Raw genomic sequence first — 12,966 nt, 5'->3', positions numbered from 1 at the left:
TTTATTTATTTAAAAATTAACCTTCAAAAAATAAGGCAAATATCACTTAAAGGAACCTCTAATAAATACGTCCATAATATCCTAAAATATTACATCCTAATACAAGACCTTAAATAAACGACATTATAAATTCATGCTATAAAACCATTTTGGAATATTTGAAACAAAAATAAACACACCGAAAAATTTAATGCTGGTTTTAAATAATGATGCTGTTCGGTTCATACCAGACTGTTACAATAGTTAAAAATTATTCCAATGCATGAACGCCTTTAATATATTTGAATGGAATGGATGAAGGACATTAGCATACATCTTACTTTTGGTTGAAGTTAATTCATATTTTAAACATAAAAACAAAAGAAACAAAACACTAACCAGGTTTAATATTAAGTTACAGGTGTCCAAATGTATAATAAAATCTATTTTTACTTCATAAACAATTTAAACTAGTTCCATATGTATAGAACCAAATATAAAGGACAAATGTTTGGTATAAAACGATTATGAAGTACTTTTTTGTGCGACCAAAGCGGAATTCACCTTACAAATGGTAAAAAGGAACCGTTTCTTACTACCCTCTAACTTTAAATTTAGTATCTACCGTACTTTGAAAATACGATATATACTGAAACGCAAAAGAAACGCAACATCCTATTTTAGGGGGAAATATTATATATAGGATATAATTTTGTATCTAAAATGTAAGGACATCCTCAACTTTGTAAATATCGGTAATTTAACGGTTGAATGATTTTCATACCATAACCGGAAGTTAAGTTTGAGTCCGCTTAACAGAAATCAAAAATTGCATGTTTAACAAAATATTTGGCAATAATACGGGGTTTTAAGAATTTGTATCTGTTCATCATAGGTAATGAAGCAATGTTACGAAAAATAAATTCTCCTTTTTTTCCGTAAGCGATGCCAAGGTTTCCTAAAAATGACTTAAGTACGCATTTCCATTGCTCTAGCTGGAAAATCTCAAAATAAAGGTGAAGGAGAGTTGCAGATGCAAATATGCAACACATCACGCCTCAACAGGCTCTTACGTATCATTAGCATGAATGACGGCCCTTGGACCGGAAGTCCAAGGGTTACTACACTGTGCTTGGCTAGAGAAAATTCGACCTCATCATCTGAAAAACAGGCATTTAAAATGGCAAAGAATATTTCTCTCGCTCAGATCTCGAGATTGATAAACCTACTGCATCATAAGACTGTTGTACATGGCAGTCTTGCACGCTGTAATTGAATGACCGGGGTGGGGGTGGGGTGTTTTAACATTCATGTGTTACTTTCTAAAGTTAAAAGATTATAATTTAACATTTTTATCAAATCTCTGATGTTTATAAATCAAGTTTTACCTTACTGTATTCATTTTTGAAAACCATTAGATAAAAAATTCAAATATTTGTAGATTACCACTTGTTGCGTTTCTTTTGCGTTTCAGTATATAATTTTCTTACATTGACATGATATCATTTCAAATGAATTTCATTCATTTACTCTAGTAGAAAAAATGGTATGAATATAAACCAGTTCAGCCGAAAATCCTCAGGTTTATCTTCATATATGGAAACTGTTCCTGTATACAATTTCTGTACACTGCTATTTTCAGCAGAAGGTTCATAATCAACAGCTGATAGAGGTTAAGACATATGTTCAGAATACCGAATAACTGAGAGTATACATGTTCGTTGCATTTTTTCTCCGTTGTTTATACTGTGGTAGAAATTGATAAATAAATTATTTAATAAAGAAAAAAGCAAATCATCAAAATACGAATTAATAAGTTCTTTAACAGTTCTTATGACTAAAAGCGAAATAAAAGCTGATAAGAGTATTCATAAATGCTCTCAGAATGAATTATATGTGTCATGAAATAAGTATTTTGCGCAAAACTTCATATTTGCACCAAATAAGGTGTTATTAGATGATCTCTGAAAGAAATTTTCAGTGTATTATTATTTCATTTCTCCATGGTGTATTGTATTTGATGTAATACCTAACAAATTTATTGACAAAAGTAAACACTTTTTCGAGGGGGAAAAACATCACAATATTGCATAGCTCCTGTTATGAATGAATCCAAAGGGCACGTAAATTTATTAATCGTCAGTTGCCTTTAACTAACTAAATTAGTTATGCAAGAAATGCATTCTGTAGATTTATGCGCGTTTATCATTGTGTGACCTTTCTGTACTAATGAAATATCATATTTGGGTTTTTAAAAATCCAAACAGGCTTAAATTTATTTTCTTATTTCAAGCCTTTTATGAACCGAGTGCTGAAATGTGCATTTTCTTAAAAAAAGAGAGAGAGAGAGAGAGAGAGAGAGAGAGAGAGAGATGAAATACATTCTAGAAAGTTGGACAGAATGACGTAAATTTTGAGATATGAATGAAAAATACACTTAGCTTATGATTACGCGGAAATTTTTCTGAATTTAAATATGTAGGGCCGAAGTAAAAGTAAATGTGCTTGCGTTTTGAAAAATTCATTCCACCACAAGAAATGGTCACAATATTAATGTTCTTTTTCATCGATTTTGTGTGCATTTTTAAAAATTTAATATTGTATGATTGTTCACTATTGAATTCAATTACATATTATCGAAATGAAATTATTAATAATTTTGATATAAGACATGGTCGTAGGAAATTTTGCCGATATATAGATTACTATAGAAAACATAGCTACTATATGCTTGTGCCCCCTCAATAAAAAACGTCTGATGACCTTTTTTTTTTTTTTTTTTTGCTTCCTACGGGCCTGTAAGAGGTTCTGACCAAACTTTTTTCAAAGATGACGATTAACATACCTTAATTTATCATAATTTTCACTTTATTTTCTCATATAAGTCAAATTTCGATTTATTTCAGGGTTATAAACTGCTATTTACATGTATGTATGACTATAAATTCCTCCTTCATTTTTTTTTCTAAAATGCAATCACACAGTCAAAATTAATCTTCAGTTAAATTGGGCTGACGGTGGGTGTGACCTGTAAATAGGGAATGCTTACACCTACTAGCACCTCTGATGCTTCCAGGGGTCCTTTTTTGCCCTGATCCACGATTTAATTTGTTGACTGGATATTTGAGATTGATGACTGTTTGTTATCTTCACATTTTACATTACTAAGGTACTTGTATATCATATGATTTAATAATTCTTTAAATGTAAGAGGAAAGACAATTTCTAAATTTAATTTCGCAATGAACAAATGTAAAAAAAAATTTTTAAAAACTCTTGATCAATCCGAGTTAGGTATGGGCGATAAAGAATAGTTTCGAAACAGGGGCTGCAAATGTTACTTTCTTTTGCCTAAACTTAGCACCCTGTCCAGATATATGTGCATTATTTATTTATTTATTTTTTATCACTATGCAAAACTAATACCGATTTAATAGGAAAATATGTTTTAATTGTCCTTTTTCTTTAAAAAAAAAAAAAAAAAAAAAAAAAAAAAAAAAAAAAAAGGAGTGGCACCTAAATAATTTGACTGTGAATATAAAATCAGTTGCAACTAAATTTTGGATTTCTGGAACCAGGAAATGCATTTATCTTTGTATATGATAATTTATAAGCATCATATTAACTGTCAGAAATCTGATCTAAAAATAACAAGACAAAATAAAAATAATTAATATTTATAAGGTAGTGGTTTTGTTTTTCATTGAAGAAATGCATCTATTTTCTACTTATGTTGAGTGGCGTTTTATGATCTCATAAGTGCGAAGTGAACATGGTTCCCAGTGAATGTGTTAATATACTTGTGATTAAGTCAGATTTGACGGACAAATAACGATATAATCTGCATGTTTCTGACATTAATATCAGCCCCTTGTACCTATGGTGTATATATACACAGGCTGATATATACACATACTGATATGTATACAAATGAACATAACTATCGCAGCGAGATCTGTAAACCGTAATGTTGTTATTTATCTGCGGGCTACGTTATTTAACAAACATTTCTTCACTGTATTCGTATATATTGTTTTATATATTATATACCGTCTGAGTGTCCTTTTCATAGTTATCTTAGATTTTGTTAACAAAATGAATAAATTTTTATCGTCAAGTCTCTAAATAGGAATTTTTGAAACTCCGAAAAATGTCAGTTTCATATAATTTTTTTTAAACACTTTAAATGAGATATTACGTTAAAATACATGTTTGGCAAGATCGACTTCCTGATCCCCAAACTGTTTTTAAAAGGATAAATTTAACAAAGTGTACAAACTATGAATTAAATCATTTCGGTGCATGTCCTTGGCTTTTAGTTCGGCTCGGGATATAAATATTCATGAACATTGTTGGTCAATGCGGTCAAACAAATAAAATTCTTGAACACGACTTTAACTCGGGGATCATCGTTTACCGTGCAATTATATAATTTACGACTTTATGCTTATTTTTGTCATTAAGTAAAAACGCGAATATTCCTGCTTTTAATGTATAAACCTGTATGTAATTATAATTTTTTTTATAGTTAATAATTAAATGAAAGTTATATTAATATTGATTATGTCGGTCAAACGAAAGTTAAATGTATTGTACAGGGATACTTGCACAAATGTGTTAAATCTTCTCTTATATAAACTATGTATTCCTTTATTTAAGAAGTGCCATTTATTACTACAAGGTTAACATACTCCTCAAGCCAGGCAAACTAAATCAACACTAAAACCAAACAATTCCATCGTTTTGCATGTAAAATACATGTATTAAAGCGTAATTGTAATTAATTCCGATAGACGCAATATAAGTAAAGACGGGTTATTTAGAGAGAGTGCAAAGGTCGTAATGGCTTGTTAATTGAGTCGCCATGCCATGAAATTATCTAACTTGCAAACACGAAGATGGATAATTAGACTTCAAATAGTATATATTTGCAAAGCAGCAATTTCAAGGAAATCCTTTTCTTAGTTAACCTTACCTGCGTTTTGGATGAGACGAAATTTTAGAGTACATGTATTCATAATTTATAACCTGTCTACAGAGTTATCTTCATTTCATGGTTTGAACTTTTTGGTTTGTTAATAAATAAACAATATAAATGCTTATGATTATTGAGCAATATACAATTTAAGTATATGAAAAAAAAATCCTCAGATTTACATGATTCTAGAGAAATTAAAGCTTCATATTATAGTTTAAGGAAAGACAGGAAAGTTTGTGTAAGTATTGTACAGTTTATTAATACCCAAATTCATCATGTTTCAGAATAAAAAGAAGCTTATATGACTCTATTCATGCCTAGATTGTGTCAAAACCCTTTGGAAAATACAGGAAATGGATCAGGTACTAGCACTTTACAAACATGCACTAAAAATGTCAATATCGTTTCTTTCTTCTAGGGTCAATATTTCGCAAATTCTATGGTCGATACAGTGGCCTTGCTAGCAAATACAATCTATCGTTAAGTCGAATATTGACTGATTTTTTTTCATAAAAATTATTAAGCCATTATTTAAAGCATTATGAGCTCCATCTTTGATGTTTGAAATTTTTGTTGCAAAATAAAAATTATTTCAATGACAGAAAAAAGAACGTTTATAAACTTCTGTTGTTCATATTTGCGATGAAAAAACTATTTGTAAGCTTTGATTGAAGCAAAATTACATTACTGTCGTCCTGTACAATATTGATTTCTTACATAATACTATATATTCCATTGTACAAAAGTCTTTCTTCAATAACAATTGGATATTTTATTCTAGTCTAAATGATCATAAAGGTTTAAATTACATACAAATTTATCATAACAACACATTTTAACAGCAAAATAAAATTCTCAAAAAGCAGCTCATATTGCTTTAACACTAAATTTTCTATGGATTTTCTTTTCGTTTACCCAATCATGACAGGAGGACAATGTGGTGTGACCGGTCGGCAGGAGATGCTTACTCCTCTATGACATCTCATCCCACCTTTGATGTTTTGGAGGTCCATGCCCTGCTTCCAAGATGTGTTATTTCATTTGACTTTTGAGTTCGATTACTGTTTTTTTTTATTTTCATATATCATTCTATAAAAAAGGTCAGTCAGTAAACAGAAATATTCCTTTTGAGTTGTACAAACTGCATCATGAAAGTAACGTTTTATACAGAATAAAATATGTTTCCCAAGACGTTTTTATTCTTCTTAAAATTCGGGGGGAAATAATTTCTTACGATTAAATTTAAAACATTAACATCAATGAGTTGCTCAAGAAATTAATTTCCCTCTATTTGAAATATTAGGAGAGCTATTCATTTACAAGTAGGTAGGAAACGATGATGGGATATTTTACTCTCCTAAACATTTTAAGTTCTAATAATTCTATTCGTCAAAATGAAATGTTAACACGCTTACCCTAAAAAACGTACTTTTTGCGTCACGATTGGAGTTGTATAGTGATAAATGGTAGAAATTATAATTCATTGTAAATATATTAGTATTAGATGTGCCAAGACATGCTCATTGTAAATCAACAGAAATGGACTGTATTGTAGAATTGGTGAGTAAGTTGGATAACGCTTTTTCTTTCATAGACGTTTATTCCTATTGTAACACTTAAATACACACGTAAATCTATGAATAACAAGAACACATTAAAAATATTTTTATTTAATATATTTGAATATCAACTTTCTGTTCTTTTGCATATGATATAATACGCGCATTGCAATATTACATAAATTGTAGTTTAGATTTTAATATTTGTCAAAATTACCCCTTTCTTATGAATACCCAACACAGCAGCTGTTTTTCAGCACTATTCATAGACCTAAGACAAGAGTAGAGTGCTGCTGATTTTTTTTTTTCAAAATTAAAAAAAAAAAATCATGCAACAATTTACGATATCAAAATATTATATGAATAATTGCCAACCAACTGTTATGGTCAGATATTGTTAATTAGTAGAAAGAAGCAATTTTAATTTAATAATAGATAATAAAATTTTCTTAAATATCTTTTTGAGTTTTCACATTCAAAACCACAACTTTCTTAAAAAGCTAAATACTGTTTTTAGCAATAGGACTTAACCATTTACATTTTGAGAAAGTTAACTTTTTTTATATAGGAAATTGGAGATGAAAAGAAATCATAATGTTTAATCATTAAGAATTCAGGTTATTATAAAGAGAATTGAATTTTGATTGTGAAGTTTTAATATAGTTTGTTTACTTAAGAAAAAGAAAATCATAAATTTTATGATTAAAACATAGCGATAACGAACAGGAATCAAGCGCGAAAGTCCATTGAAAAAATACAAATCGGGAGCAGAGAAAAGGACCTCAAAAAACATGGGAGGTGGGATCAGGTGCAGGAGCAATCATCCCATGCCGACCGGTCACATTTGCCGTATGCTCCTTGTCATGATCGGGAAAACGGAAAAATCCGTAGACATTTCAGTGCTTAAATAATGGCCTAACAATTAGTATAAAAACGTCAGTCAGAATTAAATGGCCCAAGTTCTAGTAAAACGAATTACTGTGTTATGTATTTCCAATCCAAATGTAAAACAGTCATTTGAATTTCGTCTTTTTCACTATATTTCTCTATTCATACATTTTCATCTGTATATACAAATTATATTTAAAACTCTTAAACGGTTTACACAATTTTCATATGACAGATAAATTGACTCTTTGACAGCTTCGTGAAGTATCATCCTCAGTATATTCTATTTAAGTTACATACAGCGAGACGTCAAGAGTTCATTGTGACACAAACTATTTAAAGGAAAAATAAATTATTACATGTTTTATTACTTCAATTAGGATAATATTTCAATTACTAAATTATACATTTTCACGTTAAACTCCACGTGTAAAACTGTTTTTAAAATAAATTTAAGAATGTACGTTAGGGATACCACAAACTTAAATACATAACAATGTATGAGTCATCGTAGTGCTCAATCAATAAAAAATGTTGTTTTTTTTTTAAATCAAGAATTAAAGAATTAACATGTAATGAATACATGTATTTAATATTTTCTTATCTAACATTTTTTTGAAATGCCTTTTTTCAAAATCAATACCTAGAATACGTGAAATATAACTTATTAAAATCATGAATAGTAAATATCATGGATTCTTATATTGTATTTTGTTTAATATTATGTTTTGCGTTTATTTCTTTTTCAATTATAAGGAATTTTATTTTAATTTGAGAATTTTTATAACAAAGACAGTTTAGAACTGATTGAAAATAATATAGTTATATCATTATTTATATTTGACTTATAAATTCTCTTAAAGTATTATCTTATTGATTTTCCTAATTAGTATATTGCATTATATTTTTTTTAAATCCACTATTTATGAGTGTGTTTATAATTGTTTGTTGGTTTTCTTTTGTTCGCTAACAACTTTATAGAATATTCGTGCTGACAAGTTTGATGCTTATAACTAACGGATTTCTTAATGTTTTGTTTAAACATTATGGCTATAATTACATCATGAATAAATTGTTTGTTACTTTAATTACTGTTTGTTATGCATATACATATATCCTGGATTTATAATTTTGGTATCTTATATTCATCGGCAAGCAGAGTATTCAATCACTCTCATTTTTAAAATTACCAATTCTATGACGTATTGAAGCTTTGTCAAAAATTAATCCTTTAAAAATATTGAGGTTGAATTGTTTTTAAAGTAAAAAGTTTCATCAAATAATGAATAACAATCGAATTGATGAAGGTGGAAATGAACATTGTTATTATGCAAGTCATAAAAGAAACAAGTATCAGTGCCATTATATATTTTTAAACTTAGTTTTCGTGCATGAATAATGACATCACAGTTTGCAATCAGCTGACATTAGTTTCCCGAATTTAACTAGACAGAAACTTCGTAAAGTATGCGTCAGTTCTATACGTATCATTTTCTACTGCACATATTCTTCTTGCAGAGTACATTGTATAGCGGTAGGTCATATCATAAAATCTCTAAGATGACGGTTACTATGTAAACAATGATGTGTTCATATGAGAAATCTTATAAGAATGTATGTAGGACGGCGCACTGCTCACTTTATTTCAAAGGATTCTTGCATTTCAAAAATTATTTAAGTGAAAACAAGTTGTTGAATTGAACATATTTTATTGACAAAGTCAAAAGGATAAGACACAAGTTCTACAACTTAGGTTCTATAGTGAAATATATGGAAAAAGCGAACAGTATTCAAGCTCAAAAGTCCATTAAACATTACAAAATAGGTGCAGAGCAAACACGGACCTCCAAAACATCAGAGGTAGGATCAGGTGCCATGGAGGAGTGAGCATCCCCTGCCGACCGGTCACACCCGTTGTGTGCTCCTTGTCATGATCGGGAAATAACTTAATAGATAACTTGTTAATGCAAAATCGGAAGTACATCATTAAAGGAGTTAGGAATAATATTTGCAGAAATAACCGTACGTCATATAGTGAACTGTACCAAAATTAAAACTAAAAAAAGGATACAAATCTAAAATTAATAACTTGCAGTAAATAAAGTATTAACTCTGCATAGCGAACTTTTTTTGAGTCAACATTAGCCCTTTTGAAATAGACTGACTGCTGAAAACCAGAAAAAGTAATTATTAGTTGAAATTAATTTTCTTTGTGCATGATATTTTATCGTACATTTAAAAAAAAGGGGAATATGCTATAAAAAGAATATGGCGACATTAATTTTTTCGCAAGATTCACATACAAAAATCATAACACCGGGGCATTCAAGTCCTTTCCAATTTTACACTTCAAAGAATTGAATACAGGCATAGAAATTCCATTAAAATCCGTAATGTTCAAAATGTTAATGTTTTTCTTCTAACCGCAACAAATTCCTATTGTAGAGAGTTCCCTGGGACCATATAGTTTTATATGTTTAATACTGCTGATCAAAGAGTTTTTCGTCCAACTTGCTTGTTTGTGGTACAAGAAGCATTTAAAGACAACACAAAGTATTTAAATTACGAACCAAATTTTGCAAATTTATTGTACATTTCATATAAAAAACCAAAGATATCTCATTGTATATTGCGCGTAGTTCCGGGGACAAATACTGGTATAAAATATGACTTTATTAGACTAAACATGCACATCTGACTTTACATTATTATACTTTTTCGAATTGAAACATATTCTTTTCAATTAAATTTACACAAAATTTTGTAAGTGAAGAATTCTATTGTGATGTAGTTCTTGTATTTCGTATAAATGAAAAAAAGCTTTCCAAAACGACTTCCAAATGCCAATAGCATTATCATTTATATAATTTGCAGTTGTAAAAGATAGTACAATACTTTAATCTTCCGGTTAAGTGCAGTAAATGGTTGTGAGAGAAAAGATAACTCGCATAGTCTCAACGATTAAGAGACAAAAAAAAAATCAATTGTATGTCACTTATCAATTATCAAACAAATTCCTAGTAATTAATCGCTGCTGTCTACATAGCATTTCGTGCCCTCAAGTTCACACAAAATGACCTATATATTCATTAATATGAGGACCAGCATATGTGTCTCTCCTGGTATACCTTCGTTGAGGCGGTTACGACTCATGCGACATTGTCACTGAAGAACGCGAGAATCCTATATATATTGTGCCCGCTCTTGACAAGCCTTCAGTGATTTTCCTTGGCTTATAAGTAGATGCAGTGCGCTCACTGCATAGTGCTTAGGCTTTTGTTGTGAAAATCGTCTTTCATATGTGCGTACTATTTAAATTTATTTGTATGTGATATATGAATGCGATGTTGAATCATAGACTGTAATTTTTTCTGGTGTTTTTTTTTTTTTTTAAATTTCTGTGTTTAAGGAATATTGAGACATATTAAAATACAGTTTGACATATATTGATGATTAATTTGGAGATCATGGATTATATTACTTACGATTTTTTGCTCTGTAAATGGAATTAACAACATGAGTAACTTAAATTCATTCACGGACATAAGGGTAAGCTTAAATTTAATTAAAAGAAATTCTATAAAACCCTCTTTTTTTAATTTATCTTATGATTCATTACTCTTTGTTCAATTTAAGAACAAACCATTAAATTGAGATACATCAATTCAAATTATTCAAATCAATTAATAGAAGTATTATATAAATGAAAAAGAAACTGATAATAAATGTTTGAAGAATGTAAGCCGTTTTATCATCAAAACATTAAACACACCATTCTACTGATTTATAATCTCATTTTTCAGACGTGGTCAGCAGCCATGTTCATATTCATCCTGATGGTGCTCCATAACACCGCTGAGTCCTTGATATTAAGAAATACCGAAACGGATCAGAAAGGAAACAGTTTACTTCTGAATCATCCAAACGAACCAACAGATTGGGAACATCGAGCGGAGGACAATTCTTATTTCCCAGTTGTGAATAACGGGCTTTTTGAAATACAATCCCGTGTTGCTTTCTCTGTAGATGAACCAAGTTTGCCACCATCAGAGGGAATAAAAACTCGTACAAAAAGAGCAGTTGCATATAGAATTAAAAACATCCGTAAAAAGAAAAGGAGACAAAAGAAATTAAGAAAAAATAAAAGGAAAAATCGAAAACAAAATAAGAAACGTCGACATAATCACGGAATAAAGAAAAGCAGAAGGCGACGTTCAAGTAGAACGGGACATAGTGAGCAATATGACCACGAACCTTTAAGTGTCTGTGATAGTATAAGTGAGTGGGTCCAGCTTAATGAATCCATTACTCAATATGACCTTCCAGTGCAAGTTCTGTCTCATCGATGGTCGGGAGGCCAGCGATTAAAACAGTTTATTTATGAAACCAAGTGTGTGGACTCGGGACAATCGTGTCGTGGAATCGACACGGATAATTTTAGGTCCGAATGTGTGACTAAAAAAATATATATTGACGCTTTTGTCCGTGATGTGCACGGTGACGAAATGTGGGCCAAAATTGAAGTGAATGGGTCTTGTAATTGTAGGTTATTCAGGAAAAGACTTGGTAGCAGTATGTCAATTTTTGATTTTCTCGGACAAAATCGTTAAATTTTGTTGTTAAAATTAAGAAAAAAATCCTTTTTTGAATAACTATTGTCTTGTTGTAGTTATATATTGTACTTATCTTTAATTTATGTACATTTTGATATAAATGGTCCTGAAGTTTGTTGTATTTATTTAATTAACGTAATACAAAGTTTTTTATTGTCTCGCTCAACACTTGAGCATGTAGTTTTCATGTTTTTGAAGACAGGAACACTTAGTATCGTTTTGATCCCTCAACAAACGGAATATTTAGAGGGGATACTAACGTGGAACCTGCTAAATCCAGCATTATGTTTTTGTTTGCCAAAACTTTGCACTGATGACTTTAAATGTGATATCATTTATAATGTATATTGTTATTTTAAATCCGCTTGCTACTTTCTTTTAAAAAGAACTATTCTGACTAATGCTATTCTAGGTTTCGTCGTTTTTATTCTTTTAATTTTTAAATGTTGCATTGATCTTCACAATTTGATTTTCGATTTCGTGAGAAGTACTTTCTTTGTATAATTTCCAGTTGTTTAATAAACTTTCTAAATCAAACGAGATCTGATTCGAATAAATTCGATTTTAAGAAAAAATAATCATCGTCATTTTCCCCATGCATCCATTGTCATCAGGTTTTAAGCATATTTGTTTAATTTTTATGTATTTTTCTTTTTACTTTTTTTTGTTGGCTGAATTGCTTTTTTGTAGCTTTATATAGTCTGTTTACTGTTCAAAATATTTTGAAGTCTTTTGCTTCCCTAATTGTCACCAAAGATGATTGTATTTCTAGACATATATGTTGTGATATTTGTAGCTAACGTATTCGATTACATATTGTCTTTCATTTCAATTTTGAATTAAAATTAAACAGTGATATTACTTGACGATCATGTAATGTATATGATCTTAATTCTGTTTCGACTTATTTTCGTTATTGTTCATCAAGATCTGATGCTATTGTTGTCAT

At 29.9% G+C, this 12,966-nt stretch overlaps 1 protein-coding gene across 1 annotated transcript; it reads left to right on the top strand.

Moving 5' to 3' along the window:
- The first annotated feature begins 10,812 nt into the window (after window positions 1–10,812).
- On the top strand, window positions 10,813–12,677 carry LOC133185993 (uncharacterized). The gene is made up of 2 exons (XM_061321275.1): window positions 10,813–10,953; window positions 11,208–12,677. Exons 1-2 carry the CDS (start codon window positions 10,921–10,923, stop codon window positions 12,012–12,014), a joined length of 840 nt encoding a protein of 279 aa, XP_061177259.1. The 5' UTR covers window positions 10,813–10,920; the 3' UTR covers window positions 12,015–12,677.
- Window positions 12,678–12,966: the final 289 nt, after the last annotated feature.

Source organism: Saccostrea echinata, unplaced genomic scaffold (genome assembly GCF_033153115.1).
Source record: "Saccostrea echinata isolate AGI-Se365-2 ecotype Australia unplaced genomic scaffold, CSIRO_AGI_Sech_v1 ptg000012l, whole genome shotgun sequence".
Lineage (NCBI taxonomy): Eukaryota > Metazoa > Mollusca > Bivalvia > Ostreida > Ostreidae > Saccostrea > Saccostrea echinata.
This window is presented reverse-complemented; position numbering and strand designations above follow the sequence as displayed.

Excerpts from the sequence above, each read along its gene's own strand:
- LOC133185993 (XM_061321275.1), top strand. The coding sequence starts at position 10,921 with ATGAGTAACTTAAATTCATTCACGGACATAAGG. Across the intron at positions 10,954-11,207 it reads ATTCATTCACGGACATAAGG|ACGTGGTCAGCAGCCATGTT; the intron begins GTAAGCTTAAAT and ends CTCATTTTTCAG.